General features: G+C 50.8%; 10 protein-coding genes across 10 annotated transcripts; 6 read left to right on the forward strand and 4 right to left on the reverse strand.

Annotated features, from left to right (window-relative positions):
* Positions 1–490: 490 nt before the first annotated feature.
* Positions 491–1,542, forward strand: M431DRAFT_439333 (hypothetical protein). Its single transcript, XM_024915184.1, has one exon. It carries the CDS (start codon positions 712–714, stop codon positions 1,246–1,248), a length of 537 nt encoding a protein of 178 aa, XP_024774899.1. The 5' UTR covers positions 491–711; the 3' UTR covers positions 1,249–1,542.
* Positions 1,505–2,343, forward strand: M431DRAFT_439326 (hypothetical protein). The gene is made up of 2 exons (XM_024915183.1): positions 1,505–1,727; positions 1,804–2,343. The coding sequence occupies exon 2, from the start codon at positions 1,837–1,839 to the stop codon at positions 2,257–2,259; it is 423 nt and encodes a 140-aa protein (XP_024774900.1). The 5' UTR covers positions 1,505–1,727; positions 1,804–1,836; the 3' UTR covers positions 2,260–2,343.
* A 117-nt stretch (positions 2,344–2,460) lies between these two features.
* Positions 2,461–3,244, reverse strand: M431DRAFT_439335 (hypothetical protein). The gene has a single exon (XM_024915185.1). It carries the CDS (start codon positions 3,084–3,086, stop codon positions 2,661–2,663), a length of 426 nt encoding a protein of 141 aa, XP_024774901.1. The 5' UTR covers positions 3,087–3,244; the 3' UTR covers positions 2,461–2,660.
* A 3,404-nt stretch (positions 3,245–6,648) lies between these two features.
* M431DRAFT_495440 (hypothetical protein) lies at positions 6,649–7,991 on the reverse strand (the record flags this gene model as incomplete). Its single annotated transcript, XM_024917356.1, has 2 exons — positions 6,649–6,851; positions 6,914–7,991. The coding sequence occupies 2 exons, from the start codon at positions 7,989–7,991 to the stop codon at positions 6,649–6,651; spliced, it is 1,281 nt and encodes a 426-aa protein (XP_024774902.1).
* An 847-nt stretch (positions 7,992–8,838) lies between these two features.
* M431DRAFT_85393 (hypothetical protein) lies at positions 8,839–10,389 on the forward strand (the record flags this gene model as incomplete). The annotated part of the gene is made up of 2 exons (XM_024923550.1): positions 8,839–8,940; positions 9,004–10,389. 2 exons carry the CDS (start codon positions 8,839–8,841, stop codon positions 10,387–10,389), a joined length of 1,488 nt encoding a protein of 495 aa, XP_024774903.1.
* Positions 10,390–14,590: 4,201 nt separating this feature from the next.
* Positions 14,591–18,438, forward strand: M431DRAFT_439378 (hypothetical protein). The gene is made up of 3 exons (XM_024915186.1): positions 14,591–15,721; positions 15,804–16,397; positions 16,473–18,438. The coding sequence occupies exons 1-3, from the start codon at positions 14,849–14,851 to the stop codon at positions 18,279–18,281; spliced, it is 3,276 nt and encodes a 1,091-aa protein (XP_024774904.1). The 5' UTR covers positions 14,591–14,848; the 3' UTR covers positions 18,282–18,438.
* A 1,097-nt stretch (positions 18,439–19,535) lies between these two features.
* Positions 19,536–19,982, reverse strand: M431DRAFT_439414 (hypothetical protein). The gene has a single exon (XM_024915187.1). The coding sequence runs from the start codon at positions 19,853–19,855 to the stop codon at positions 19,568–19,570; it is 288 nt and encodes a 95-aa protein (XP_024774905.1). The 5' UTR covers positions 19,856–19,982; the 3' UTR covers positions 19,536–19,567.
* Positions 19,983–21,324: 1,342 nt separating this feature from the next.
* M431DRAFT_495444 (hypothetical protein) lies at positions 21,325–23,793 on the forward strand (the record flags this gene model as incomplete). The annotated part of the gene is made up of 3 exons (XM_024917357.1): positions 21,325–22,215; positions 22,280–22,357; positions 22,414–23,793. 3 exons carry the CDS (start codon positions 21,325–21,327, stop codon positions 23,791–23,793), a joined length of 2,349 nt encoding a protein of 782 aa, XP_024774906.1.
* A 748-nt stretch (positions 23,794–24,541) lies between these two features.
* M431DRAFT_495445 (hypothetical protein) lies at positions 24,542–25,927 on the forward strand (the record flags this gene model as incomplete). The annotated part of the gene is made up of 1 exon (XM_024917358.1): positions 24,542–25,927. The coding sequence occupies one exon, from the start codon at positions 24,542–24,544 to the stop codon at positions 25,925–25,927; it is 1,386 nt and encodes a 461-aa protein (XP_024774907.1).
* Positions 25,928–26,650: 723 nt separating this feature from the next.
* M431DRAFT_5796 (hypothetical protein) lies at positions 26,651–27,996 on the reverse strand (the record flags this gene model as incomplete). Its single annotated transcript, XM_024921511.1, has 2 exons — positions 26,651–27,223; positions 27,292–27,996. The coding sequence occupies 2 exons, from the start codon at positions 27,994–27,996 to the stop codon at positions 26,651–26,653; spliced, it is 1,278 nt and encodes a 425-aa protein (XP_024774908.1).
* Between the last annotated feature and the right edge of the window lies 1 nt (position 27,997).

Genomic DNA, 27,997 nt, shown 5'->3' on the forward strand with positions numbered 1-27,997 from the left:
AGTATATCCGCCCGTTAGCTGCGTCGATGGACTCTTCCAGGTGTCCCTTCTTTGAGCCCTTTGGCAAGGCCCCTGGCTCGTCTGGACTCTGGCGATGCTTGCTGGCGCCAGGGGAACCAAGATTAAGAACTGCTTGGCTCTCTCCATCCACGCAGGTCAGCGGGGGGAGAGGAATGGTCAACTGGGGGCCGCTATGGAGCTGTTGACGATAGTCGCACGCTGAGCTGTTCGCTGCCAGGCACAGGCCCTTTTTTTTCTTTCTTGACATGGGACCTAGAGTAAGTATCGTGGATCTTGGATAGGTACTCGAATCGCGTTGGCTGCTGTGCTTGGGCCGTTGCCCGGACAGACATTGATGGCGTTGAGGCTTGTTACACGCAACATATGCACCGACATCTCGGTATTATGGACGGTGCGGACGAGATTTGAGGCTTCCAGGCCTTGTCTGAACTGAAGCGCTGCCGCCAAGTAGCACCGCTGCAACTCCCCGTGAGTGGCTCTCGAGCCCTGTAGCCTCAGTGAGTCCCGCCGCCCACTAACCGCCTTGAGCCGCCCAAATCCACAATCCACTCTGATCTGTCAATATTATCGCCGTCTCCTTCTGGCCGTCCTGGATTATCTCTCAGGCCAGGCGCGCAGCATCTTGCATTGGATTCTTCCAGCGTTAAGAAGCTGACCGCCATCCCTCGGACGGCCTCGCCATGCCATGCCATGCCAGACATAATCGTGCCTGTGCTTGTTCCTGTGCCTGTGCCTCCGGTGACGGCGCTGCAGCAACTGATCTGTGATCTGGCGGTTGACGCTGACATCCAATGCGCCAGCGCTCACTTTGTTTCTCAGTGCCATCCCGAGCTGCTGCAGCAACCCCCAAGGATCAGGGCAAAGGGGGGGCCCCGGCTAGTCCAATTGGCTCATCGTCTTGGATCGCGGCCTCTTTGTGCTGTACTGCTGCGCCGTTCATCTCCGCCAAATGCTGTGCTCGCCTCGCCTCGCCATCGTTTGGCAGTAGTGGACGCTGCTATACGATGCACGGATGCGTCCTCGACGAGCCGACTGGCGCGCTCTGGCTGCAAGTCAACCTGCAATTATACTGTAGCGCTCGTCTCTATTCTGGGCTCTTGCTGTGCTACCGGGCTCCATTGTCGTGGCGTCTCGAGCCAAGTTCAATGTCCAAGTCGACGTCCACGTCCGAGGCTCCATGGCGGGACGCAATGCTCCGCACCGGCGATGATCTGCCTCCATATCTGATGGCTGGCGGCCCAGATACGGGGTAGCCTGGCGTGATGGGGCGGTCATCTTTCATCTTTGATGTTGAGGCCCTCTGGTTATGCCAGCTCGAGCGTCCCGGAAGCGCAGGCTCTTCTCCCCAAACCCTAGCCGTAACGCAAGTCGACCATTTCGGCAGTCTTGTGTTTCCTCGATGGGGGGGCCTCTTACTACATGAGTACTCCGTATGGAGTTGCGTTGCTCAGAGAGAGTCCAAGAAGGACAACGACTGCTAACGATGCGACTTTAGCCATCGCGGCATAAGTGGCGACCAACGTGTCCAGGGGTCTGTCTTTGAACAGCCTCCCACGCTCTCGACACACACCCAGCTCATTGCGCAAGTACCTACTCCGTACATACTTACAGACTGCTATACTACGAGTATACTAGTCTGGCACCTCGGGGAAGAGGGATTTGTACATTTACTTGCAAGTGTTTCGAGGCCAAAGGGGTATGCCTATGTGCGTGCAAGAGCAGAGTCCATGCCATGCAATGCGCAACCAACCGCATAACGGCTAATGAGCTCTTTTTCTTTAGGTTCCCATTAGCAAATCGGCTCTAGGGCCTTGTATGCCCGGCCACCACCTTGTCTGCCATGGCATAATTCTGGTCCTTTCCCTCTGCAGACGGCAAAACTCGTTGTGCATGCAACGCCATCGTTTAAGCAATCGCGAGCGACTGATAGCGGACCCCAGCTCGCCGTTTGGCTTCCTGACTGGGCCGTTGCCAGTTCCACTGTGGAGGCGGCTTACAATATTACCTGTACACAAAGGCAGCATTCCTGTCAATGTGCAGAGTAATACCCGACTTGTACGAGCGAGGGATGGAGCAGTGCCAGCCGCCTACATGCTCGTACATGCGCACATAGCATCGAAAGCACCTGGCACAATTTTACAGGCTCCTCGCCCAGAGCAAGTGTCCACAATGGACGGTTCGGCCGGGATCTTTGTCCCATTCAGTCTCCATTCAGTTTCGCTCCCTCTCGCGGCCTAGACGGACGAATCCCAGCGTCGATTTGCTTTCGTGCCTCTCCGCAACAGTCTTGATGTGTGTGCGGCCAAAGGGGAAGCCGTCTCCGCGGAACAGCTGCACGCACAGTCAACCGTCACGATAATGCCGACGGAGAGGGGGAGATAACGCCGGCCACTCCTAGATGTGGCCATGCTCTCTGCCATGAAGCTCTTGCCCGCTCGCCGATTCAAACAAGATAGAGACGAAGAAGCGAGGTCCTCACCCATCAAGCTTGGAGGGGTCGTTACTACGGAAGGCGCCCGAAGCTTCAACCGTAGCCGCGATGCGATCCGGCCCGCTCCATCCGGAACGCGGGTGTCGTTGTTTTAGCCTAGCCGCAACAAGTGCACAATGCGAATTGTAAAACACATGTTGCATGATTCTCAACGGAGGGCGTTGGTCGCGCGCCTGCGTGGCGTGACCGGAGGCCATCGGCCCCCTCCGCTTCGCACGTCGGTCCAGCACGGGGCTCTTGTACGGAGCTCTACGAGGCCCGGACTGGATGGCGTTTCGACTCGGTCGTTTCTCAGCCCAAAGCTCGTTGATTTGGCTTCATAGGCATTAGGGATAATGGGAAATTCTGCGCAAGTTTTGATTCCACACTGCAAAGATGTAATAATCCTGGCCCACAAGCCAAATTTCTTAGCCGGGCAGGTTTGCGGGCACAGGCCTTGAGAGCTGAGTGATACTTGCGGCAAGATGGAGTCGAGGCCGCGTAGCTGACAAGCTGAGGCTCGCGCTATGAACAAGGCTCTTGTGAGGCAACGGAGAAGCCCAGAGCCAATGCGGAATCCCTTGTCCATGCTCATCTACTATAGCTGTTATCAGCTCATACCATGCAGCTGACGACCGGGTATCCATGTGTGAAAATTTGTTGAGATCTTGACCTTGCAGCGATAGTATACGCTGTCAGAGATGAGATCTCCTTTCCCAGCCTTTATCGCGGTTCGAAGTGATATCGTACGAGTAGACTACCTAGGTACTATACTATGTCTGTGAATTGGGCTGAATAGCAGTGCGAATGGTATGCTGTCCAACGAGTTTGGCGAAGTACAGCTGTAACCTTTCCCGTAACCTCCGACCGCCATCGCATTGAACAAAGGCAAGTTTGCGGACGCTTTCTGCTAGAGTCTAGGGCCGTGATAACGTATTGATAAGATTTCCCTTATGACGCGGTATTCGCACCGTTGATGAGATAGATGTTGCAATAGGGTAGGGATGGTGTTGACGGGAGGCGAATGCCAAAGTACATGCAAATTAAGAATGTGCATATGTACTAGATATGAATGAATGGATAATGAGATTGCCGACATTTTGGGTATATGAACGGGTAATTAATATATGTGCTCCTTTCCTTTCTCCTTTGATTAAATTTAATTTATAATTTTTTTTCTCTGCACAATGACCGCCTATTTGGTACTCTTTGCGGTTCTTGGCGACCTGCTTGTTGACGTAGATGTCGGCTGAACAAGATGCTGTATCTTGTTATTCATTACAAATACCCTGTGGATTCGTATTTGAGATGTTTATCTAATACCCATTGTCCATCAATCCGATATCTCAAAGGGGGATAAAATGTAAGATGAAGATTTTAGGCAGCAGTGACTTCTCTCCATGGCCAGCTGAGTGTTGAAGCGGCATGCTTCTAATCTGTAGAGTAACATCGCAACCAATGACGGCGGGGGAGAAATGAAAGTGTAAGATATCAGTTCATAGCGTATTCTGGTGTTCAAGCGCTCATTCGTGTGACTCTACGTGTAGCTAAGATGGTAGGTACATAGACTGCTATTCTACGCCGAGCAAGTTTGCCGACGGGACTGCGATGAGACATAGATACATGGATAGTACGGACCGCTGAAACACAATCATGCTTTGTAATTATATGATGATGTGCGAAGGTATTATACGATGAATACGATGGATGGTGTTTACACTCTGCTAGCTGTCGGCGTATTCACGGCATTGTACCAAGTTGGGGTCACCACAATGAATGCTGCGCCAGCCTTCGCAATATGTACTGCCATCGGGCTGATCTTTACTTATCTGTGAGACGGTTGTATTGAAGATGTTGAAGATTTTTCAAGGGATTAATTAAATTATCAGCCTTGTATGGTTGTATTGGGAGGCAGGTCAAACAAAAGTTGAAGTAAAAGATTGCACCAAATGTACCTGTAAGTTTCATTGTCAGTGTCACCTAGAGAATCTTTGAGCGCTATTAGGCTAAAGTACCAATGTGTGTCATATCGGTCCTTTGAATGTGAGAGAATCCCGGTTTCATAGTGTAGCACTGGGCCGTATGCTACTTGAGTTAATGATATGGTGCTTTTCAAGAGGTAGAAGGCTGATGTTGATATCGTGTAAGTCATTGCATTGTTTCTATTGACGGAAGTGCTGAAAAGAAGCATTTAGCTACTTGTAGAATACATCTAACCTCGTATACTTGATCCACAACGAGGCTGAGCTGAGCCTCTCTACCTGTAGTAGTACACTGGGGACTCTCCACGTCTGGCCGTAAAGTACATCTGCTCCATGAAGAACGTTGCTATTCACATGTTCTTGTACGCCGAACCATGTTGATCAGATCATATCGAGGGTAAAGGCGCTGTACAAGCATCTCATTTACACGGACATACGAGAAACACCCATTGACAGTTGTACTAAGCTGTCACCTCTCCTCACCACCCTAAGCAGGTACTTTCCTCTCAGTGAGGTAAACATTCCGGAAGAAGAACAAAAATCTGACATATGACAGACGGAACGGCAGAGACAAAGTACCGCCAAAGTACATGCATCGTACTCGTACACCCAGAGATCGACCTAGCACCAAACAGCGGCGTTACCGTTACCCCTGGTTTTTTACTCTTTTCGGGAGAGGCGTGTACTTTAAAAGATGCCCGGCTGCCGATAAGGAACAAGGCAAAGCCAAGCAAGAAAAATGAAGCCACCCAAATCGCGTTTGACGTACATGATGGCTCATGCAAGGCGGCAGACAAGCTTCCTCAAAGGGCCAAAGTGATTGACCGTGCTGCTTCCCCCAACTGGTTTTCTGCGAGTCATCATAAAAACAGACGCAGAAGCATATAATCGTGCGATGGCTTGGAAAAACAGGTTTTTTTTCCTCACTGCTTTAAATAGATTTACACTGCAGGACGGTTGACGTCGTCGTGCATCTCCGAGGATTCCCAGATGAGGAAAATAAAGGGGCGGCTGCAATTTTGGAGAATGGGGGAAGTGGAGATTTCTGAATAATTCAAGATCGGGAGGTGCCCTTTCCCATGCCATACAACAAGAAAAAAAAGTGCGGAGAAATAAGGACACCCAAAAGGAGCCGTGGATTGGCGATCTATTTGACCGCTGAACCCCCCCGGTTCATGATGAGGTGAGGATGGTATTTATTGTAACCCAGACGTTTTATGTTGAGTGAGAGCCATACTGTACATGGATATACATTACTAACACCCGGGCCGATGCAGATTCTTGAGAATAGGCTGATGCGGGATGAATTGGATCATTTCCATTACGGGCACAATTTTTTATTCCTATTGCACCTAGCATACCTTTTTTTTTTTTTTGGCCGCGAGTGCGACCGAACAATTGATTGCCGTGAATCACTGTACCTGAATTGAATTGGGGTGAGAAAAAAAAAAGGGGAGCTGTCATAGACACGAGAGAGGATGATCTTTGTGGTTTTGGAGTCCGGCCGAGATCTTGATGTCATTGCGCGTTTGTGCGCCTCCCGGATTTGGAAACACGGCATGGGATCGCTGGGGTTGAGTTTCTTGGCATGCATGCCATGTTAGATTGAGATGAGATTGGCGCCGCCGGTTTTTGAAGGTTTCCTGATACGAAGCTGGTTTCGAAGAGCACAACAGAGAGATGCCTCGGACTATGACTGCCCTTTTATTGTTTTAAAATAGCGTTAAAGGCTTTTCTTCTTCTTCACTATCTGTATGAGGAACACTGCGAGATCGGACGAATTACACAATCTTGGCAAATTACTAATGCCACGGTAAAAGTGAAATAGCATTGAAGGGATCATACCGCATGTCATCGGCGATACGTTCATCAAAGCCATACCATTGACTACCTAATTCACATCTTGAACAATTTCTCATAACAGTGACATAGTCCATCTATCTACGTTTCAAGGCATATGAAAGAGCAAAGAAGATATGGTAGTAAAGTGCATATTTGACAATGGGAAAATGATTCAATTTATGAAGACAGGGAGTCTAAAGTAATGCAACTTGGTAAACTTTTCGCCATTTAATGAGAAGAGAATAAGTCTAAGAAGAAGAAGTATCTAGTAGAGAAGAAGAAATTGCTTTTGTGATATGTACCCTTAGTTGCTGCCCAAACATCTCCCTCCTTTTAGATCTTCCCACCCAGATATAGAATATTCTCCTTGGTCTGCTCTGTGAGAAGCTGTGCCTCTCCAGTGTAGACATATGCTACCGTCTCAGGCCATACCTGTGGATGAGGCAATGCCAGATCAATCATATCTCCTTGTCGTACTCGACCCGACATGATGATGGCGGCCAACGCTGGTAACTGTGCCCGTGCGTATTGAACATCTGCGTCTTTCGTTAGTTGAAGCCCCCTACGGGTATGAATCATAAGGAAAGAGGAAACTCACTTATGGGCACAATAGTAGGTTGAGCTGAGACTCTTGGACGACGACATGGTTCAGGGGAAGCCGTAGTTTCTGCAGTCATTTCTGGGTCTCCATCACTCCCTTTGTCTCCATCATCACTATCGTTCTCATTATGGCTTGCATTGGTGGAGTCGGATTCTGGCGAACAAGATGCCCTTCGTTTTCTGTTCAATGGCTCCAGAACGGACAACAGGGCCTCAGGATTGAAGTTGGGTGACCGAGGGGAGGGCAGAGGATCCGGAATAGTTTTTCTCAAATCATCCAGGCCAAACTCACGCTTCAAGACAATGGGCGAGTGTGACTTTGAATGGATAATGGCTCGGACAGACAACTGCCTCGACAATGTTGAAGTTAGAGATGGCAAGGCAGGGGATGGCAAGGCAGGAGAGGGCAAAAGGGAAGAAAGAGACACAGTGAATGGCGAGTCTGGATCTCTCGACGGTGATCCGATGTTCTCATGACTTTTTCCAAGTGGCAGTGGCCTGACGAATACGTCTGCGTCTTCGAGGCGGCCAAATCTTTGAGCTCCCTGTTGCCAGAGTTCTAGGCGTGCTCGTTGAAAATCTGCAAGGTGCCTCCGTCGAATATCGGATTCACAAGAGGGGGAGACCGGGGTGTTGTAGTTGGCTGACAGAATGACAGAAAGCGACATGTGAAGAGTCGTGGGCGAACATGGCAAAGAGATGTCACCTCGACTTGCAGGAATGTGATGACCCCTTGCTGAAGAAGGTGACTCGACAGCAATCGATGGCCGCCGAACGCATGGCCCAAAATAAACAGGATTAAACCCTGGGTTTGCTTGTCTCGTCACGTTGGGTGTAGTTCCTGGTATATGTAGCCGGTGCAGAGCCTGCTTCTCCACGAATCGCATCTCCCTCCTCGTGCGGCAACCGCTGGACACGACTGAGTCAAGAGAAGCCATCTCTGTTGAGACGACTCCCGACAAAGGGCTGAGTCTCCGTCTAGAGAATACATGCGATTTGTATAAGAGATTTGCATGCCCCGTCTGGATAGGTTCGATGACAGGGCGATGCTGACGACGGTTTCTTGAGAAAGACATGATGAAGGTGAGTAGATGTTTCAGCCTTGAACAAATCTGTGCTGAATGTATAAACCCAGAAATAGAAATGAATTATAGATTACAATGCGAGTAGTATTTCGGGATATCTTTCTAGTTATATCACAATGGCCCAGCCCCTTTTACTGATCGATCATTAGGTATCATCAGGCTTTGACGATGCAACAACAACGCGATTTGTTTTGATTACGCCACGTCTAAACCAATGGCAATGTTGAGCCCGCATTCCCCTTTGATGCACGGATTCTGTTGTTTTCTTTTCTTTTTCTTCTACGTCTGCACATCACAAAGACCCAAAGAACTGACGTGGCTGGCTGAGTTTTGAGTCCATCGTTGGTTGATGTCGCTGCCTTGTGACAAAAGAACGCACGGTTAGCAAGTCACTACGCTATGCCACCAAGGAGAACAAAGAAAAGAGACACAATGCCATTCCTTTTAGTATGTTCTAGAGCATGAAAAAAGTTTTCAACACAACCTTTTGTCTTTTTCTAATTGTTGTTCTTGTCTCATAGCGTCTCATTGTTGGTCTGTCGAAAGAAGCATCGTCATTCATCTGCCCGGCCGTTGATAGGATGACTGATGGTGTCGCGCACGTGATGGCCCATTATGGGTGCCAACTGTCCACGAAGCGCGAACTGATTGGCTTACACCAACGGCCAGCTTGACAGCGCACCAAAAAGCCGTCAAAGAAACAGAGTCAAAACGCTCGGGCTGCTTGGAGATCTCCGTTTTGCTTTTCGTTTCATCGTCATTCAGCTATCATGCGATAGGTCGTTTATTTTTCAGAAGCCAAAAAAGCAAAAAACAAAAACAAAATACCTACGCCATAATGTCTAATGCGGGGAGCTACAAGCAGCGCAAAGAGGACTTCGTGTCCAATTTGACGGGAGGCTCCGTCTCGGAGATCGGCTATGTGACACTCGTCGCGCCCGTGAGTTTTTGCTTCATTCCAATTATTAGCAACTCTCCATAGATGCTAACCCCGGACACCCAGGCAGCTGTTCTTCTGTGGTCTGTACTTCAGGCCCGGCAGTCATTCTTCAAGCCGTACTCAGTTCTTGGGTTCGTCGTCGACTTCTCACTCACCGTCGGCACTTTCCTGCTGGCCACAACCCTTTATTCCGACTCACCCGTCTTGTTGAATCTGCTTCTGCTGGCGCCGGCGTTTTTGATATGGCTTCTGCCTTCATCCACCGGGGGTTCAAAGAAGAAACCCAGGCTTCCGCCAAATGCCCAGTCCAAGGTTGCCGCAGGGCCTCTTCCAGCTCTTAGCATCAAGCCCTTTCTCACGACTTATCGCGGCTACATGATGATCACCACCGTCGTTGCGATTCTTGCCGTGGATTTCCGGCTCTTCCCACGGCGGTTTGCCAAGGTGGAAACCTGGGGCACGTCCCTCATGGATATGGGCGTTGGCTCCTTTGTCTTCTCCGCCGGCATTGTTGCAGCTCGTCCGGTTCTCAAAGAACGAGCCTCGGGTCGCCGAGTCCCGCTGGCCACTCGCCTACTGCGGTCGATACGTCATTCCATCCCACTCCTGGTTCTCGGCTTCATTCGCCTTCTCAGCGTCAAAGGGCTCGAGTATGCCGAACATGTCTCCGAGTATGGCGTCCATTGGAACTTTTTCTTCACCCTTGGGTTTCTCCCGCCATTCGTGGCCATCTTCCAGGCCATCTTTGATATTATTCCCTCGCACGCTGCACTCGCCCTCCTTCTTGTGGGAACATATCAGGCCCTGCTTGAGAATACGGCTCTCAAAGGGTTTGTTCTTACAGCTCCAAGAGTCGACCTCATCTCCATGAACCGAGAGGGTATCTTTAGCTTCATCGGCTATCTTGCCATCTTTCTTGCCGGACAAGACCTCGGCAAATTCATCATTCCCCGGAATATCACATCAAGCATCAATTCTACCGCGGGCATGCAGAGGAATACTCTTCTCATGACGATAGCAGTCTGGGCCGGAATCTGGACCGTGCTGTACACCATTGTTACCAGCTACAACTTTGGACTTGGTTTGACCGTCTCGCGCCGGCTGGCTAACCTGCCCTATGTTCTCTGGGTGGCGGCGTTCAACTGCTGGCAGATCCTAGCCTTTTGTGTCATTGATACCATCTTCTTCCCCGCATTTTACAACGCCGCGGATGCGCGATCCGAGAAGGAGGCGTATGAAGCGTCCACGAGCTTTGTGTTGAAGGCGTATAATCGCAACGGCCTGGCAGTGTTTCTCATTGCCAACTTGCTGACGGGCCTGGTCAATATGACTATCCCAACATTGGATGCGACACCAGTTGTGGCTATGGGAGTTCTCTTGGCTTATACGGCAACCGTTACGGGTGTTGCGGTACTGCTAGATATCTACGACATATCGATTAAGCTATAAATCTCTCATGAAATGGGGGTACAATTTACAAAAGAAGATAAAACAAAGATGATAGATGTGGTTACCAGTGGATTTTTACACAATGACATGCACATATGTCGTTTGCTAGTGTGGTTCAGGAACGGGATGCAACGCTCTCGCTGCCGACGGAACATCCATTCACCCCTGGGCGCCTCCATGAACATTCCGGGAGGAATCCAAGACACCACGGAGGAAATCTCCCTTGAAAGGAACACAAAATCATTGTTATTGTCCCCATTGGGAATAGACCAAGGATCTGACAATGCCCTGATTGGGCGGCAACGCCCTTGATGAAGCTCAAGGCTTTCCATGCAAGACACCAGTTGGATGGCGAGCTGGGCAAACTTGGCGCGCTAAATAGATGGACGGGTATCTAGTATCTAGTCAGGCGATCTCATTTGGATGCACAGATGCTAATCGAAGATTTAATATCATGGGTTATCCACCATGCCAGCTGTGGAAATCGCAAATGCATGCATGCTACCGCTCGCCGTGACCGACCTACACCTACACCGTAGTACTCGTAGTTATTTGCTAATGCCTCTAGCTCACCGAACTGGCGCCTTTGTGCTCTCGGCCTCTATTCCGTAATCCATTGAGAACGAAAGATGGGCCACTGTGGGTTAAGATGAAGCTATTTTAACTCGACCAAGCCAAGTCGCTCATTTCCGGCCTCAATGCGATTGAACGGAAGCGCGCCACAAACAATGCGGTGGATCTACAAGCGGCAGACAGGATCCTGATGGCGGGCTGTTTTTTATGTGCAGCCCAAGTCATGTACTTTTGTTAGCGTTGCATCGAACAGGAGAAAAAGAAGCACGGAAGAAAAGCGTGTGTGCGTGTTTCATGCGCATTATTACAACGAAACATTGTTTTACGAGAGAGGGAGAGATAAAAACAAGGTGCGCATGTGGAAATTGGGGATGTTGCACCGAGGTTTCACGACGGGTGAGGTGTTGTCTCGGGTGCCGCTTCGCAAAGGGGGTAAAGCGGGACATTTGGCTCTCGTATGTTGTGACCCGGAACTGGAAGGGCAAATGATGAATTGATAATAATAGTTCATTCTGGTGTCCCAGCTTGGACAGATCAAGTAGATGAAGGTGTGGCCGAAAGGAATAAGGTTTCAATGCTTTCATGCTTGGGGTTGAATTAATAGGATAGGGTAGCCGCATGTATGTAAAACACCAGACAAAAAACCAACAGGGTAGCATCGGTCATGCAGGTACAGAAAGCGTAATTGATGGGGGATTGGACTAATTGGATAATGATGCAAGTCACACGAGATGGGGCAGGGTCTCTGTTTGGTGTTAGTATTTGGGTCGGACTGGGCTGGCTGAGACAGAAGTAAGGTTTATCATGTTTCCTTTCTTGTCCTTGGTTTGTGATGGCGAGCTATATTGAGCATGTGCTGCGTGTTAGTGTCTGTCTGTTTTGCGAATGAACTTTTTAGAATTACCAGTGGCTACCGCTACCGTATAATAACAGTTCATCTTAATGAGACAGGCCATCTATCAATGCTCATACAATGGGAAATCGAAGTGATATTTAAAACCCGATAGACCGAATTCATTAAAATCGGCCGCAAGTCAACGACCGCCTCGGGCGGGAAAATAAATAAAAAAGCAAATCATATGATTTTGCGTGGCGAGATTGGTGCAAGACTATGGTTTCGGCATGGGTCAAAAGCGCGCAGCATCGCAATCTCACAGCCGGGATCGAGATTGGTAGTGCTTCATACTAGCCGCCCGCACTTTACTCCCAGCAGGCTTTTGCTGGGGTACAAAGGAAGCGAGGGAGAGAGAGAGCGAGAGAGAGGGAACAACGCGATTCAAGCTCTCCCGTCTCCGTTGCTGTACGATATATGAGCGTGTTGCGACGGGAGTAATATTACAGTACAAGCGCGGGTTAAGGGTTCGCCCATATTTTGGCTCCTTTCATCTCTTTGATGCTCAATGACAAGTGCAAGCGACATTTCGCCTTTGTTTATTTTTGTTTGTTTGTTTGTTACTGTAGTCGTGCATGTGCAAGCAATATGTATGAGATATGTTACGAGGACTATGCGGGAAAAGGGCTGCATGGATCCCACGGCTGCTCTACGGGGGCCCCCCCTTGCATCGAGTCCAACCGGTTGAGGTGGTTTGCGGCGTCACCGAAGGAAAATAGAATGGAAATCCATATTATCCAGCCAGCCTCGTCTAGGGAGCCCGTACTCGTACAGTACTCGTACAAGTGCTATTACCTAGGTCTAGTGGTAAGTAGTAAGTAAGCAAGGGACGGACGGGAAGAGCAGGTAATACTCGTAGTGGTGACGATGATGATGTCGTGGTTTGGCAATGCTGACTATGAGGGGGGCGAAACAGGGTCTGTCCGTTGTGTCTATCAGTTCTCAATTGATGCTAGAGAAGTGTGTAGGTGGCTTGCTTGCTTCTTGCATCAAAGTAAACAAAGAGAACAAAGAGATGAAGTGCTTTGTTGTTATTTGCCTCACCAGCATTGATAATTCCTTTGTCCCTTCCATTACCAAACAAACCAGCTCACCTAGATACGTAAGAACAATACCGTCACAGTGACCCAGCCTTCCCTTTTTTCCAACTCCCCTTCAATGCCGGCAGGGTTCGCTGCTGCTGCGTGAGAGCTAATTTGGGCGAGGTTCCATCTCAGCATCCGCATCGTGACGCTCCCGCCCAGCCAGTCAATCATGCATGCTGCTTGTAATATGTACTAGTACATGCATGCAGGAACGACGTGGGCCCCCCTGAAATCTACCTAGCGCGTTTCGGCTGGGCCAGATACCTCGACCGTCGCGGCAAGACATGTGCGGCAACGGGTATCTCGACCACGATTGTTGCGGTTCACTCGAGACGGACTCGTACGGCGGGATGGAAAGGCGTGCTCGTAGAGCAGAGGACACCGAGGACGAGGACGGGGGCATTGACCTGCTCAGATGTACCGGGTACAGGTACATGTACAGGTACAGGCAAGACGGAACAAAGGCCCACGTCTCAATCTCGTGCTGCGCTATCAATTTCGCGAAGCTGGTCCTTGAGCCCTTGGCCATCCACTTTCGCGGGTTTGACAGCTCTAAACTTCGGCCGCCCTTTGCTGAGCCGCCTCCAATCTCCTTGTGCGGCCTTGAAGCGCAGCGCAGTGAACGGTAAATAATATTGAGTCCAGTGCGCGTGGGTGGTCTTACTTTTGTGGCACAACCGCAAGATTGGCTGTGCTCGTCGAGGGTGTGTGTGTGTGTGTGTGTACGTGCGTTCTGCTGTAGTTTTTGTTTAGGTACTTTGATAGGTTTGTTTACTTGCGCGGTTGAATTGATTTCAAAATTAACCAAATTTCAATGGTTCAATTGGATTGATATTGCCTCGACTGCTCTTTGTAATGCCTGCCTCATCTCGGTACCATTGACATCCATCAGATTGACATGAGCATCGAACTGAAGCCGTACCTGTACCTCCAAAACTCTACCAGCACAGGTGCTTCAAACTGGTAGCTGCCAGTGGCAACGAAACCTCGTCAGATTGATCAGCTAGGTCCAGTCAGCTCAGCTCAGCTCAGCCCGGCCGCTCAATCGCTAAAGCTACAGTACTGTAGGTAGGCCTTCGGCACTGCTCAACAACTCCAAAACATCTTCGCCTTGTTCAATCTCTCCAGCTCCATTCATCGGGGCCACAGACGGGGACATTCAAGGACCAAACAGGCACCCAATCCGAGCTCATCCTGCCCTACTGCTACACTACTTTGCACAACCCTGTCAGCTGCCCCCTTGGCCCTGCGCGCGTCCGAACGGCCTGCCCACTCAGGGGACTCGCTTTTCTGCCATCTGCTGGACCACGACGTTCGTCTGTGAAACAACCGCCAGAAGAAGGAAAAAAGAAACCCCCAAGTTCGTCTTCCGTCGTCGTCGAAACGGGCCATGAAATATTAGTGCCCATCGCAATTGCTTCGTTTGGCGCTCCTCACGCTTACAACACGCGCTTCTTTCGCCTTTGTTCGTCCTCAATTTCTTTGGCCCGCCCTTATTTTTCTCTAGCACGGCACCTCGCGGATTAGTAGCCGCCGTCTGGCTCTTGACCCGTTTTCACTCTCCGATCCTCCTCTCTAATTCAACACCATCCAGCCGCTACTGCTGCTGAGGCTCAAGCGTCCGCTGCGTGCTCTTGCGAGGTTGCATGCCGCTGGACCATCCTTTTTTCTTCTTTGTTTTACTGACGAGCGAGTTCAAGATTGTACATCGGGCCATCTCCAATCGTTCATACACGGGCTTCATTATCATCCGCTGCCCGTCTCTCGGATTCAACAAAACATCGACAACGGCCTCACAACAAAGCAACGCCGGCGTCTCTCTCTCTCTCAGCTGCTCTCGCCGGCTCCGCAGCGATCCGTCGAACTGACCCCTAGTGGGCCGGCCATCACGCGTAGCAACGCGGGAAGGATGTCGTCGGCTGCTCTCCAAACGGCCCCTCCTCACCAGCCAACCGCGTTGTCGTCTTCTCTGCCAACCTCCAACCGCCAGTACACGCAGACGCACTCTTCCCCCAATCGGGAAATCCACAATGCCCAGAGCGCATCAACACCACCATCGTCCAGGCGTCCTCCCTCTCGCAAGTCCAGCGGCCCAGGCGCCGCCGTTGCATCCGACACCAGCGCTCCAGTAAACTCCCGCATTCCCACCAGCGCGACTCGTGCGGCCGACCAGCACTCGAGGGCTGACCGCCTGTCGACTGCGCCCGTCGCCCCTCCACGAACCTCGTCCAACAATCCCGCCCACTCGAGCGACAAGATGAACAATTCACCGCGCCGTGCCCAGCCCGATGGCTCGCGGATCGCCTCTCGCGGTGACACAAACGGCGCCGCCGACCAGGCCAGGAGCAAGAGGGCTCAGAGTTACCACATGCCGCAGGATTCGGCCTCAGCCCAGCCCGCCAGCACTCGGGCCAGCCATGCCGCCGAAGCTCACTCTTCCATCCCCATCCCCATCCGCACTCATCAGACAGCAACAAACTCCAAGCCCTCGCGTGAGGCCAGCGAAAGCCTCAACCGGGTCATTTCCAACGGCGAAGAGGCAAACGGCCAAAGCGCCGCCTACCACAACTCATCCCACCACGACGACGATCCAGCGGCACCTCCCCCCGTTGTATCCATGAATGCAGGCTCCGAGGAGCGACGAGGTGGCCGAAGCCGACACGACCATAGTCGCAACAACAAGGCAACCACCAAGTTTGGCGACTTTATCTTGGGAAATACCATTGGTGAGGGAGAGTTTGGCAAAGTAAAGCTGGGATGGAAGCAGGATAGCAACGTGCAGGTGAGTTTTGCTTGTTCCCGTCACCTGCAGTACCTGGCAAGGGCGTCTTTGAGAAGCTGGGCAATGCTAACGAAATTTACAGGTTGCCATCAAACTTATCAAACGAGATACCGTTGGCCATAACCCGTCGCGGCTGGCCAAGATTAAGCGCGAAGTCACCATTCTCCGCGGCATTCACCACCCCAACATTGTGCGATTGATAGACATGGTTGAAACCGATAGATACATTGGCATTATTCTCGAGTATGCATCTGGAGGCGAGCTCTTTGATTACATCTTGAATCATCGTTATTTGAAAGACAACTCAGCACGCCGTCTCTTCTCCCAGTTGGTCTCCGGAGTAGGCTACCTCCACAAGAAGGGCATCGTTCATCGTGACCTCAAGCTGGAAAACTTGCTCCTGGATCGCAACCGAAACATCATCATCACTGACTTTGGCTTTGCCAACACATTTGACCCCCACGACGAGTTGACCGAGGAGGAAGAGCTTAATCTGTCGGACCGTGAATATGTCAAGAGGCTGGGTATCGACAAGGTGAAGCCCAACGGTATGCGCAAAGGCGATTTGATGCAGACGAGCTGTGGAAGCCCTTGCTATGCTGCGCCCGAGCTTGTGGTGAGCGATTCGCTGTATACCGGAAGAAAGGTTGATGTGTGGAGCTGCGGTGTCATTTTGGTAAGTGTCAAAGTCTCAAATTCTTGCAATTTTTTTTTTCCGTCTCAGGTCGCTAATGAGTCTTTGAACAAATAGTATGCCATGCTTGCTGGCTATCTGCCTTTCGACGACGATCCTGCTAACCCAGAAGGCGATAATATCAACCTTCTGTACAAGTACATTGTCTCGACGCCACTCACATTCCCCGAATACGTTACACCTCATGCTCGAGATCTCTTGAGGCGAATTCTCGTACCGAACCCGAGAAAGCGAGCTGATTTGTTCGAGGTGGCCCGCCACAGCTGGCTGAGCGAGTATGCTCACGTTGTCGAGTTCATCACAAGCTCGACCACTTCGCCATCCGAAGTCCAAAGTGTCAGCGCCACGGGCTCAGACTATGCCGAGGCTCCCATGGTTACGAGGAGCGCCTCTGTTCGCGAAGCGCCGAAGCAAAAGTCTCCCCAGTCCGCTGTTGTGGGTGGTCTGGCAAAGACACACGGCAAGATCGACTCTCCTCCCGAAACTACCCAGCGCACATCCAAGGACGCCAAGCGCCGTACCGTCCAGGTCGAATACGTTGCGCCCGTCACTCAGACGCAACGTGGTGGCTCCGAGGAAATGTCCAGGCATCAGGTTCGGCCAACTTCTCGACACCACCACGAGACAGAAGATTTATCGCTGGACGACAGACGACCACAGTCAAAGAGGGGGCCAGCTACGGCGCAGACAAGCGGAATTCCTCAGCCAACACGCCCTGTGCGGGACGTTCGTGCGGCTACCGACAACAATTATGCCATTGGTGTTCCCGTGGCGACCGCTCGTCCCCGTACTGGCAACTCTATGCAGTCTGCCACTTCTCTTGGCTTACAGTCTGGAGGCAACTATGGTCAACCTGTTCCCCCTACCATCGCAGATACCAACGTCCAAGGCCGCATTCAGCAGCCTTCCAATGCCAATGAGGATGACGCTCTAGGGCGAACTAGCACCAACGTTCCCCCCAAGTTTGCGCGGATGTCAGGCTTTCATGAGCCTAAGAGCAGTGATGGAAAGGGACACAAGAGGTCCAACACGATAGGAGAAATCGGCTCCAAGCTTTTGGGCCGCAGCGGATCGATGTTTGGGCGCAAGGGAAAGAAGACGGAGCAGCCCAACGAAAAGGCCAAGAAGTATCCCCCCATCAGCATGGCCAATTCGGGCATGGCTGCGGGAGAGGAGCCTCGTTCGCGACCTTCGATCGATTCCAAGGCATCTCGTCGTTCCTTTACTCTTGGTCTTGGAAAGAAAGCGAGCGGCAGCATCAACGGCTCTCAGGACTCCATCGACAAAAAGGAGCGCCGGCGCTTCTCGCTTCTTCCCGCATCCTTCTCTCTCAAGTCTCTTGGTGCTTCCAAGGATTATGGAAGCGCCCATCCTTCCGAGCAAGACTTGCCCATTCAAAACCCTCGCACTGCTGACCTAGGACGAATTGTCACATCCCACGGAGGCAGCACACCTTTCTTCGACAACGCCTACGATGGCCAGCCACTCGATGCAGCTGTGTCTACCCCGCCTATCCAGAGCCAGAATCACAACCTGGCCCCTGCGGACAGGCGACCAAATGCGATCCCCCAATATCTGCAACAGGGTACGCATCTCAACAGTTCTTCCGAGACTTCAGTCGACATGCGCCAACCCCCCGCGGGAGCTCGGCAGGGACCGTACCAGTACGGATACACTCAGTCCGAGGGCTTTGACGGGCGAGCAATTGGTACTGGCAGAGGAGTGCTGCAAAAGAGCCATAAGCGATTCACGGATGCCTACGATCAGGGAGACTATCGTGGCCACGAGGGAAGCAGTGGAGCTGCTAAGCGTGTCATGGACTTTTTCAGGAGACGAGGCAAAGCCCGAGGCGGAGATGAGCGATAACGGATGGCCTGAGAAACAAAAGGGCAAAAAGAATTACGAATTCGCGCCGGAGCAAACCAGAAGGTTCGATATCTCGGCATTTTCTGGTAGCTCCGGCTCCAAGGATTCGACAGGGCACGATTTGGTGGCCTTGTTATTATCTTATTTTTCATTTCCATACAGGAGGCATCGCCGTATTTTGCCAACATCAAGTTGTAATCATCAAAGCGCGCAAAGCAAAGCAGATATCATTCAGCCTATTTAATAACTCCCGTTTTATCAACACTGGTCAAAGTAGTTTTCGCCCTATTACGGCCTACTATTGCTGCGCTGGATGGGGGAGCCATGGCATGCCTTTATTTGGCAAAAATTTTCTTTTTCTTTTCTCGACTTTCCTTTGTATTGTATTTCGTCTAGCATGATCTTGCAAATCGTATATTGCGCTCATGTGGTGGCTGTTATGAAAGCAAATACACACAGACGCCTCGACTAGATCTGGGAGTGGGATTTCGTGATGTGGTATCAGAAAGACCGGGGTACATTATTTTTTCTCCTTTTCTCCTTTTCTCTTTCAAAACTGGTAGAAAGCTGATCCAGTGTGTTGGGATTGTTGTTTCGGTATACCTGAAGTGTTATGTATTTGTACCTGTTTTCTGTTTTCTTTTCTTTTGTGTTGGGCATTTTGGCAGGACATTGAGCGGAGTCCATTTATGACAAGGCTGCGTGCGCATTTAGGTGGAAAGACATGTGTTTTTTTTTTTTTTTTTTTGCGAAGGGAGAGCAGAGAGAAGAAAGAATATGAGGAATTTTTTTTTTCCGTGCGCGAGATGAAGTTTTTCCTTGCTTGCTTGTTCTACTTGCCTACCTTGCCTACGTGATGGCCATTTTGTAAGACATGGCGGTTATAGATTCTCCATTCTCCGTGGTTTGTTGTATTGGCCGGAGTTTGCTGTGATGCATTTTACGTGATTGTAATACTACTATCTTTGGCTTTTGCGCTGCTGTATATCTTGTTTAATACATGTCTGACTTTTTGCTATATATATACTACGAGTACATTATCTGTGTAATGAATGCATTCGACGGATCAGAGATGCCGAGTCCTCTGTTTCACTACTGCACTCACCGAGAATGAAGAGGGCCCGAGACTGCATGCATTCCGCATTGAGTGAGATCATCAGCCTCGCAGTTTGTTTCACGGTATCGCGTCTTTATCAGGATACCGTCATCGTGAGCCTATGTGAATTAAAGATCTGAATAGGTGAAAGGAAGCACGGCGATTTCAGATTCACCGAGAGACGGGAGGCCTAAAAGTGATAAACGTCATAATTCATCGAGGGAATCATGACGGATGAGTTGTGGCTGAAGCTTTGCCAAGATTGAAGCTGATTGGAGAATATGTGCGATGAGGTTGTGGCGAAGCTGGTGAAACTAATGTTAGCGGAACATGACAGGGGCGGTTTATTGCCGGCGGGCACGTGTTTTGTGGCTCGCATGGAATTGCCCGCTTTGGGGGGACGGACGTGTTGAACGAGTACGAATGTAGGTAGGTATTGATGTATATTCCGTGTTCCGAGGCGGCGGCGATTTCGCATTATTCCTTTGGAGTGCGAGGGAAGCGTGGGATGGCGGAGATTTATTTCCCGGGACTGACGCGTAACCTTGTTTGAACAATAGGTCTGGAGGGCTGAGCAAACCACGGCTCCTTCTCCCGAGATACATACAACTGGATACTAGTATTGATTTTTCTTTGTTCTTAATTCAGGGGTAACTGGGAGAACGTTTGCTGGCGCGTGGGTCAGCTGTGTTGTGATGCTACTGTGCTCGTGCTACTCGAACCGAGTAAGCTTGAACGACCTTTCTTTGTGTGGGGATGGGCTGACATGGGATAGTCATGTAGGTCTTGGCGATGGGAAGATTCCAAAAGATTCGGGAAGTTAGGTCTGTTTTGGGTTGTTTGCATAGGGGTAATTTGCAGAGTTTGTCTGTCTTTGTGTACTCCATACTTGTATGCCTAGAGAACTCAAGTATATGCTTGGTACGGGATAATGATCTATCAAATGTGTTTGCGCGTGGGGATGGTATGTGTGGTGGTGTATCTGCCTTTGTCTGAGCCCCTGTCGCGGGCAGGTCTGTCTCGGGAATCGGCTTCGTTGTGCAAGGGATCAAGATGTTTTTCTTCTTTTGTTTCAGTGGCTATGTGTTACCGCAGCTTCGTACTCGTACAAACATGACGCTATGCGAGCATCAATTGAAGCTGCGGATGGCCGTCATATCGAGTAACTGTTTCGATTGCAGACGCGCGCCGTGTATTGATTGTATCATCAATTGGATGCTTTGCACGCAACGCCTGCTGGTTTGCTGTTAGCTCATGACGGCGGGCCTTCGATGATGTAGCTCCAGCGCTGGACGACGGGCACTGATTGGGCGCTATGGTGGGACTTGGCCAGCCCACCGCCTTGCCCTCCCCACTAAGCTTAAAAACCAAGATAGGGACCGTGTGGCGCGTTTTGCTGGTATTGATGTGTTAATATGTGACAGCACAGCACAGCACAGCACGTCGGTTGGGATTGAGGATGTTGGTGGTGGCTAGATGACACTGACGAGAGTTGTTGGTGTTGGTAGTAAATAGCAATGCCGTTAGCAAGCGGCGCTGCAGTACATAGAACTCTAAATTGGTGCTACAAGTACACTATTGTTGTCTCGAGTGGCGCAAAGAGTCAACTTAGTGGCCAAAAGCCGGTGGTTAGGCCGTGATTAGGCTAGCACAGGCACTGCAACACGTCCACTAGCTGTCCATTGTAGCTGGGGAATCCGGTATCGTGGCGTCTCTTCCCCTTGTCCACACAGCGTCATCCACATTCCCCGTTTATCTCACACTTCAGTCACAGCCCGCCTCTTTCCAGCTTAAAAGGGATCGTGCTTCCCTCCTCTCTTGCCAGGGGATTTACACTTCCCTTCCCATTTCATTCTTGGGTTTCCCTCCCTCCCTTTCTCTCTCTTCAACAAGTTCTGCTTATTTGTTTGTTTACACTTGTCTGCTCTGAAACTCAATACCTGTTCGATGAAGAAGGCCTCATCCGACCCTGATATAGCTACCAAAGGCTCTGATGTACAGCCCGTAGCTTATGGACTCTCCGATCGGCCGGATACTGAGCTTCGCGACCTGCCGCCCTTGAACGAGCCCGTCGCAGCAACTGCTACAACCGCAGCAACATCCAATCCAACCAACCAGACCTCCAACAGCCGCAATGGCGCTGCCGTGTCTCCCCTCAGCCCTGATGCGCCCAGCATCGTCAACAAAATCCCAGATGCCAACTTCCTCAAGCCGGCATCCGCCAAGAAGCGCTTGTCAGCGCCATCCTCGCAAGATGAGAGGCAGGGGTCTATCTTAGGGACCAAGGAAGCAGAAGCAAACGCCTCCACGACCCCCGATACAGCTAGTTTCGAGAATGACAACGACAATGGTGACGAAAAGAAAAAGCGTACCTTTGTCGAGGAATTCCGTAGATCCTTCTGGCTGGTCCTCACCCACAGCTGGTTCAATGTCTTGCTGGTCTTTGTGCCGCTCGGCATCATTCTTGCCAACATCAATGGCATTAATAGTGGCATCGTCTTTGCCATGAACTGTATCGCCGTGATCCCCCTCGCTGGCCTTCTCAGCTTCGCGACCGAGTCCGTGGCCCTTAAGATGGGCGACGCCCTTGGCGCCTTGCTTAATGTGACGTTTGGAAACGCTGTGGAATTAATCATCTTCATCATTGCTCTGGTCAAGGATGAAATCCGTATTGTCCAAGCGTCTCTCCTGGGTTCCATCCTGGCCAACCTGCTGCTCATTTTGGGCATGGGCTTCTTCCTTGGTGGACTACGCTTCCGAGAGCAAGTCTACAACAGCACTGTTACTCAAATGAGTGCCTGTCTTCTCAGTTTGAGTGTCATCAGTCTTGTCTTGCCTGTATGTTCCCTTGTCGCACAAACCCGTGTTTTCTCTCTTTGACCGCTCGCTAACTTGCTATCAGACGGCTTTTCACGCCTCCTTTAACGATCCTAACTTGGCCGACCGCGAATCGCTCAAGATTAGCCGCGGCACTAGCGTTGTAAGTTGGATTTCCTATTTCACACACAGCTTCCACCAGTTTCTAACAAAAAGCAGATTCTGTTACTGGTCTATGTCATCTATCTCCTATTCCAGCTGAAATCGCACGCATATCTATATGAGTCGACTCCTCAGAATATCGTCGATGCCGAGTCCGTTCCGGGCCCCGCTGCAGCTTGGCTGGATTCTTCAAGCTCAGACTCCAGCTCGTCTCATAGCTCGGATTCGGACGACTCCAGTCACTCTCGGGATACAGTTCGCCGTGCCATGAGGAAGGTCCTTCGTCATGGACGCAGAAGAAAGTCGTCTGTTGCCTCCGTGGAAACCAGCGATTTGCAACCTACTAGGACTTCATCCTTTGGTACCACAACTACTAGTCCCCAAGAAGAGTCTTCAGAAACTTCTTCTCGTCCACAGTTCCCCCGACTTGGATCTACCGAGACAAATGAAGAGGCTGTTGAGGACGAAGAGAGGTCTCACAGGCACAGAAGGCCTAGCATTCGACACATGCGCAAGAAGTACAAGAAGCACCGTCGTCACCGCCATCGTGATGCAGAGGGCGATGCTCAGCAGGCAATCACTGAACGACCGGAACAGAATTCGCAGAATCCTCGTGGAGAAGGAGAACCTCGCCGTGTCGACTTTGCTATCCCCAACGATCCAGTTGCGGATAGTGGCAACGAGGCGTCTAAGCGGCCATTCCCTGCTCTACGCGTCATGTCTGTCAAGAACCTGGCACCCACTGTCTTTGTCCAGAAGCCCGAGGAGGATGTTTTAGCTGCCGTCGGGGGTCCTGTTCCTCGTGTTCGTTACGGAATTCGACGTACCAACTCCCTTCCCGATAGGCTCAACCATCAAATCCGACCTCCCGGCGCCATGTTGCCAGCCCAAGTGCCCTTGACCGCCTTGACGGCGAACGGCTCTGAAGGGGAAGAAGATGAAGAACACCTCACCCAGACGGCAGCCATTATTCTTCTACTTGTTACAACCGGTCTTGTCGCGGCATGTGCTGAGTTTCTCATTGGTTCCATCGAAGACGTCGTCGCCACGTCGAGCGTCGGCGAAATCTTTATCGGTCTCATCGTCCTACCCATTGTGGGTAATGCGGCGGAGCACGTTACTGCGGTGACTGTGGCGATGAAGAACAAGATGGATCTGGCTATCGGTGTTGCCATTGGCAGCTCCATCCAGATTGCCATCTTTGTCACGCCCTTGGTCGTTATCTTGGGCTGGATCATGGACAAAGAAATGACACTGTACTTTACCCTCTTTGAGACGGTGTGTCTCTTTGTGTCGACCTTTATGGTCAACTTTCTTGTTTTGGATGGCCGAAGCAACTACCTCGAAGGAGCCCTGCTTTGTGCAGTTTATTGCATTATTGGCGTTGTCGCCTTTTTCTACCCATCCGAGGCCGATGCAAACTCGTGGGGCAGCTAGTCGCTGCGCCGATGACGACGGCTATTGGCGATTCCTCTCTTTCACGATACCCCTCTTATGTGCTTGACCTTTGAAAGGTGAAGCAAGCCATTGGTGAGATGGCTTTGAGAACAGTTTGGAAAGAGTTTGGCCAGAAGTACATTAGCATCAATATCTTATTTTAGTACAGCCGTGTGGCACATCCAAACGCACGCCTTGGTAATATATGGCGTATTTTGCGCAATCTGATAGAGTATATCCTCTGTGAAGCGTATTCATTGATGACGCGTAAAGCGTAATATTGCCTGTGAGTTCACCCACTGACTGGGCTGTGCAAGCGAGGCATTCCAAATGCTTTTGAGGCCACCCGTGGTGTACAGCCCTGTATAATTCGATTCGTCGCCAGGTGTTTCCGTGTAAAATTGAACCCACTATTTAAGCAGCAGAACTAGCGCCTCCCCGGGGTTTGCCAGAAATGGGCTAAAGGCAGGGACCAGCCAGCAGCAGCACAGCCACATGCGAGAGACGTCACGGAACGACTTTAATTGCCCTCCGCTCTCGCCTTTTGTTTAGCCGTCCAGTCCATCCTTTTTCCTCTTTGCATTCAAGTCTGGGTGTGGCTTTTTATCCTTTCCATCTTCAATTTCTTTGTGACACGAGACGACTATAAAGCCGCAAAAGAAGACGGTTCGACTAACTTGACCATTTCTTTATTTCTCCTTTCTCGCACTCTAGTGAAGCATCACAGATACAAACGGAACTGTCAGCAATGTGTTTTGGCGGTCAAAATGAAAGGACCAATGATCCTCCACCCAGGCCGGTGCAGAATCTCGAGGGCAGGCCGGATGTGAAGACGAGTCGGTATAGTGCGCCGCAGAATGGATTGGCTGGGGGAGCGGGAGGCCCGTCGGGATACCAGAGCCAGGGCCAGCCGCAGTATCAGCAGCAACAGCAGCAGCCGTCATATCAGCAGCCGTATCAGCAACAGCAGCATCAAGACTTCGCTCCTCCTCCGGGACCACCTCCTGGGAAACGGCAACAGGAAGACTATGCGCCGCCGGCTGGGCCTCCTCCGGGGCGTCAGCAACAGCAGCATGGTGATTATGCTCCTCCACCAGGCCCGCCGCCTTCGCATCAGCACAATGACTATGCTCCTCCTGTTGGACCACCTCCATCTCATCAGCATAACGATTATGCCCCTCCTCCTGGACCACCTCCTTCTCATCAGCAGGGAGACTATGCGCCGCCTCCAGGACCGCCACCATCTGCTGCCAAGGGTGATTGGATTGCACCTCCATCAGATCCCTATGCCGCTCAGTCTAGCGCGGCACACGACTGGCAGACCGCCGTCCCGGATACCTCTTTGTTCCCGCCGCCTCCCCCATTATTCAGTGGTCATGACGCGTCATATGCCAACAACGCGACTGAAGCGGAAGCAGAGGCTGGTGAGGAGTGGTGCCAACAGTATCCGCTCTCCACGCCGTCCCTGACGCTCGACCCGTCCGGCAAGCAGGCTTTGCAATCCAACAACATCCGACTCATGGAACCAACGGGCTTTAGTGGCACCTTAAAATGGCTTGCCCCGGGTCACTGGGAAGGTAGCACGGCCAAGAAGAGCCCCGACCGCTGCATCATTGGCTATCCTCCTCTCTACGTGGTCAACGAGCACGACCCCTCAATTACGAATCAGCCAAAGACAATTTACTATGAGGTCAAGATTCGGAAGGACAGCCGCACTATCAACCTCGCGTTGGGCTTCACTGCCCTTCCCTACCCGTCTTTCCGTCTACCGGGATGGCATCGCGGCAGTCTGGCTGTCCATGGAGATGACGGTCACAAGTATATCAATGACCGCTGGGGAGGTAAAGACTTTACGAACGAGTATCGTGTGGGCGAGACCTATGGCATTGGCATGACGTTTACCCCAACGGGCACTCACCATCCTCGCGTCGACATTTTCTTTACGAGAAACGGCCAGCCATCTGGCGGGTGGGATCTCCACGAGGAGACGGACGCGGAGCAAGATTTGCCTGTGACGGGACTGGAAGGCTTTCATGACTTGAGCTGCGCGATTGGAGCGTTTGATGCGACGAGCTTTGAGGTTGTGTTTGATCCGGCCAAGTGGCTGTATAGGGAGGCTAAATTTGATCTCTGAGGCTGTCGTCTGATGACGATTGAGGATAAGAAGTTGAGTCGGTTGGAATAGACGTTTTATGAGATTGGTAATGGTGGGACTGTGGTACTGAACTTTCGGAGAAGTCAAAGGGATAGATGGATTTGCGATGATGGCTGAGTATTCGATCAGCCCTTGATATAGCTCTTAATAGATGCAGGGATTTTACGAATCACTAGCTAATAAGCTTCTGGCCTTTTTGTGTATGCCTTAGTGAAGGGTTGAGCCTACGTACAGTTCCGTTCCGGGAAATGCTAGCCAGCATCCCAGCGATTGCATGAGGTTTAAGTGTCGGAACAGAATGCGGAGGGAACCCTTTTATTTCCTCATCACAGATCAATATTTAGTGAATTTTAATATCTGCTACTATCACTACTTCCTACTATTACCGATATTTTAATCAGCATCTGCTACTATTACTATATTCTTCTAGTATCTGCTACTAAAGCTATATTTCTCTATCAGTACCTAGTTTCTGATATCATCACTCATCCACCACTTATGTAAGGTAGTTACAAATTTGTGACATGGGTTGCTCGATAGCAGGTATTTGAGTCCAGGCCTTTTGGTTCAACTGTCCTATCTTCCCTCTCTTGATACCAATGGAAGCTCCATTATTGTAAACCCTATAAATGGGGAAGCAACGATACCTAAACGATGCAAACGTCTCTATTACAAAGAAATGTTATAGAAAGCCTCGGCTCATCAAATTTCAAGAGTATCCCCACTCTGTTTAAATGCACGAACCCACATTACGAACATAAAGAGAGCCCTGTAGGGACTCTCCCTTTTCTCTTCCCCCCAATCCATCATGTCAAAATTATCTTCCTCCCAACCCATCATATCAAAGCTTCGTATGTGTATAGCTCCCACATCAACGTCTCTATCCGATGGAGCGTATCCGCTATGGCCTTGAGACGATGATGCCGGATCGCTGGGAGTCTGGTGGGAGCCACTATTACTCGCATCACTGTTTGAGTGTCTATGGCCCCCTTGATACCTTCTCTGGCCGGCAGCGATAGGGCTTGCTTCGGGGCTGGTTGAATACAGTCGCTTAGACGGAACGGGGGCCGGCGTTGCGAACGGTGGCAGCTGATCCGGCAGATATGGGTCATCGGTGCCCGGCGTTCGGGGAGGATCATCGTCCCGGCTCCGGAGATCATCGTCCCGGTCTGTTGGAGCCGGGACATCAGATCCTTGAGAGCCCAGGCCGGGGATAAGCTGTTGTGCGCCATTTGAACGCAATCCCCTCTGGTTAGGTTTACGAGGGCTTGATTCCTGCGCGCGCTCGAATTTTGCCACTACCCAGCTCCTCGTTGGACAAAATAAAGCCAAAACGTGTATACAAGTTGAGGGCAATAATCTTGGACCTGACGCAAGAAGTCGCGATGGCACGCATTCGTGTAAAGGACCTTGGGTTTACGGTCCCGTTGCCGGACCAACTTGGTATCGCCAACAGCAAGTATCTTCCGTTTCGCCGCGAGGTCCTTTAGAATCGGCAGCGCATCGGCGTCTAAACCGATGTCAAACTTGCCTTGAACGACTATCCAGTCTGGTATGAGCGTTTTCGCAGTGGCCTCGGGAGAGACGTTTTCAAAGGCTCCAGGTCCTATGACGATGGCGATTCGGTCTTCTGTTGATGGGATTGCCTTATCAAGAGCAATATTGACCCGAGTGATGAGTGTCTGCAGATATAAAGCCTCAAGCTGCCGCTCGCTATAGATGACACGGGAAAAGGTGGGAACCTGCGGCTCCCACCTCACCTCACATGGCATTGAGAGGCAGTTTGTAATGAGCGGATCCAGAGATATTCTGTGAACGTCAAATTCCGTCCAATGGTGAATAAACTCGGCAAGCGGCGAGTAATGACTGTTGGTTGTATCATGATTTTGGCTATTCTCAGAAGTGTTGTCTGCACTATGGTTTTGACCACTCTGAAGAATGTTGTCCGAATCGTGGTTTATGTGAATATCCTCGAAAATACTGACCAAAACATGGCCGAATTCTTCCGGGCCATGGGGTGGCCGAAGGAATTCTTCCACTGTTGTCATA

The sequence above is a fragment of the Trichoderma harzianum genome (assembly GCF_003025095.1).
Source record: "Trichoderma harzianum CBS 226.95 unplaced genomic scaffold M431scaffold_6, whole genome shotgun sequence".
Classification (NCBI taxonomy): Eukaryota; Fungi; Ascomycota; class Sordariomycetes; order Hypocreales; family Hypocreaceae; genus Trichoderma; species Trichoderma harzianum.

Excerpts from the sequence above, each read along its gene's own strand:
- M431DRAFT_439333 (XM_024915184.1), top strand. The coding sequence starts at position 712 with ATGCCAGACATAATCGTGCCTGTGCTTGTTCCTGTGCCTGTGCCTCCG.
- M431DRAFT_439326 (XM_024915183.1), top strand. The coding sequence starts at position 1,837 with ATGCCCGGCCACCACCTTGTCTGCCATGGCATAATTCTGGTCCTTTCC.
- M431DRAFT_439335 (XM_024915185.1), bottom strand. The coding sequence starts at position 3,086 with ATGAGCATGGACAAGGGATTCCGCATTGGCTCTGGGCTTCTCCGTTGC.
- M431DRAFT_439378 (XM_024915186.1), top strand. The coding sequence starts at position 14,849 with ATGTCGTCGGCTGCTCTCCAAACGGCCCCTCCTCACCAGCCAACCGCG. Across the intron at positions 15,722-15,803 it reads AGCAGGATAGCAACGTGCAG|GTTGCCATCAAACTTATCAA; the intron begins GTGAGTTTTGCT and ends CGAAATTTACAG. Across the intron at positions 16,398-16,472 it reads GGAGCTGCGGTGTCATTTTG|TATGCCATGCTTGCTGGCTA; the intron begins GTAAGTGTCAAA and ends TTGAACAAATAG.
- M431DRAFT_439414 (XM_024915187.1), bottom strand. The coding sequence starts at position 19,855 with ATGCGAAATCGCCGCCGCCTCGGAACACGGAATATACATCAATACCTA.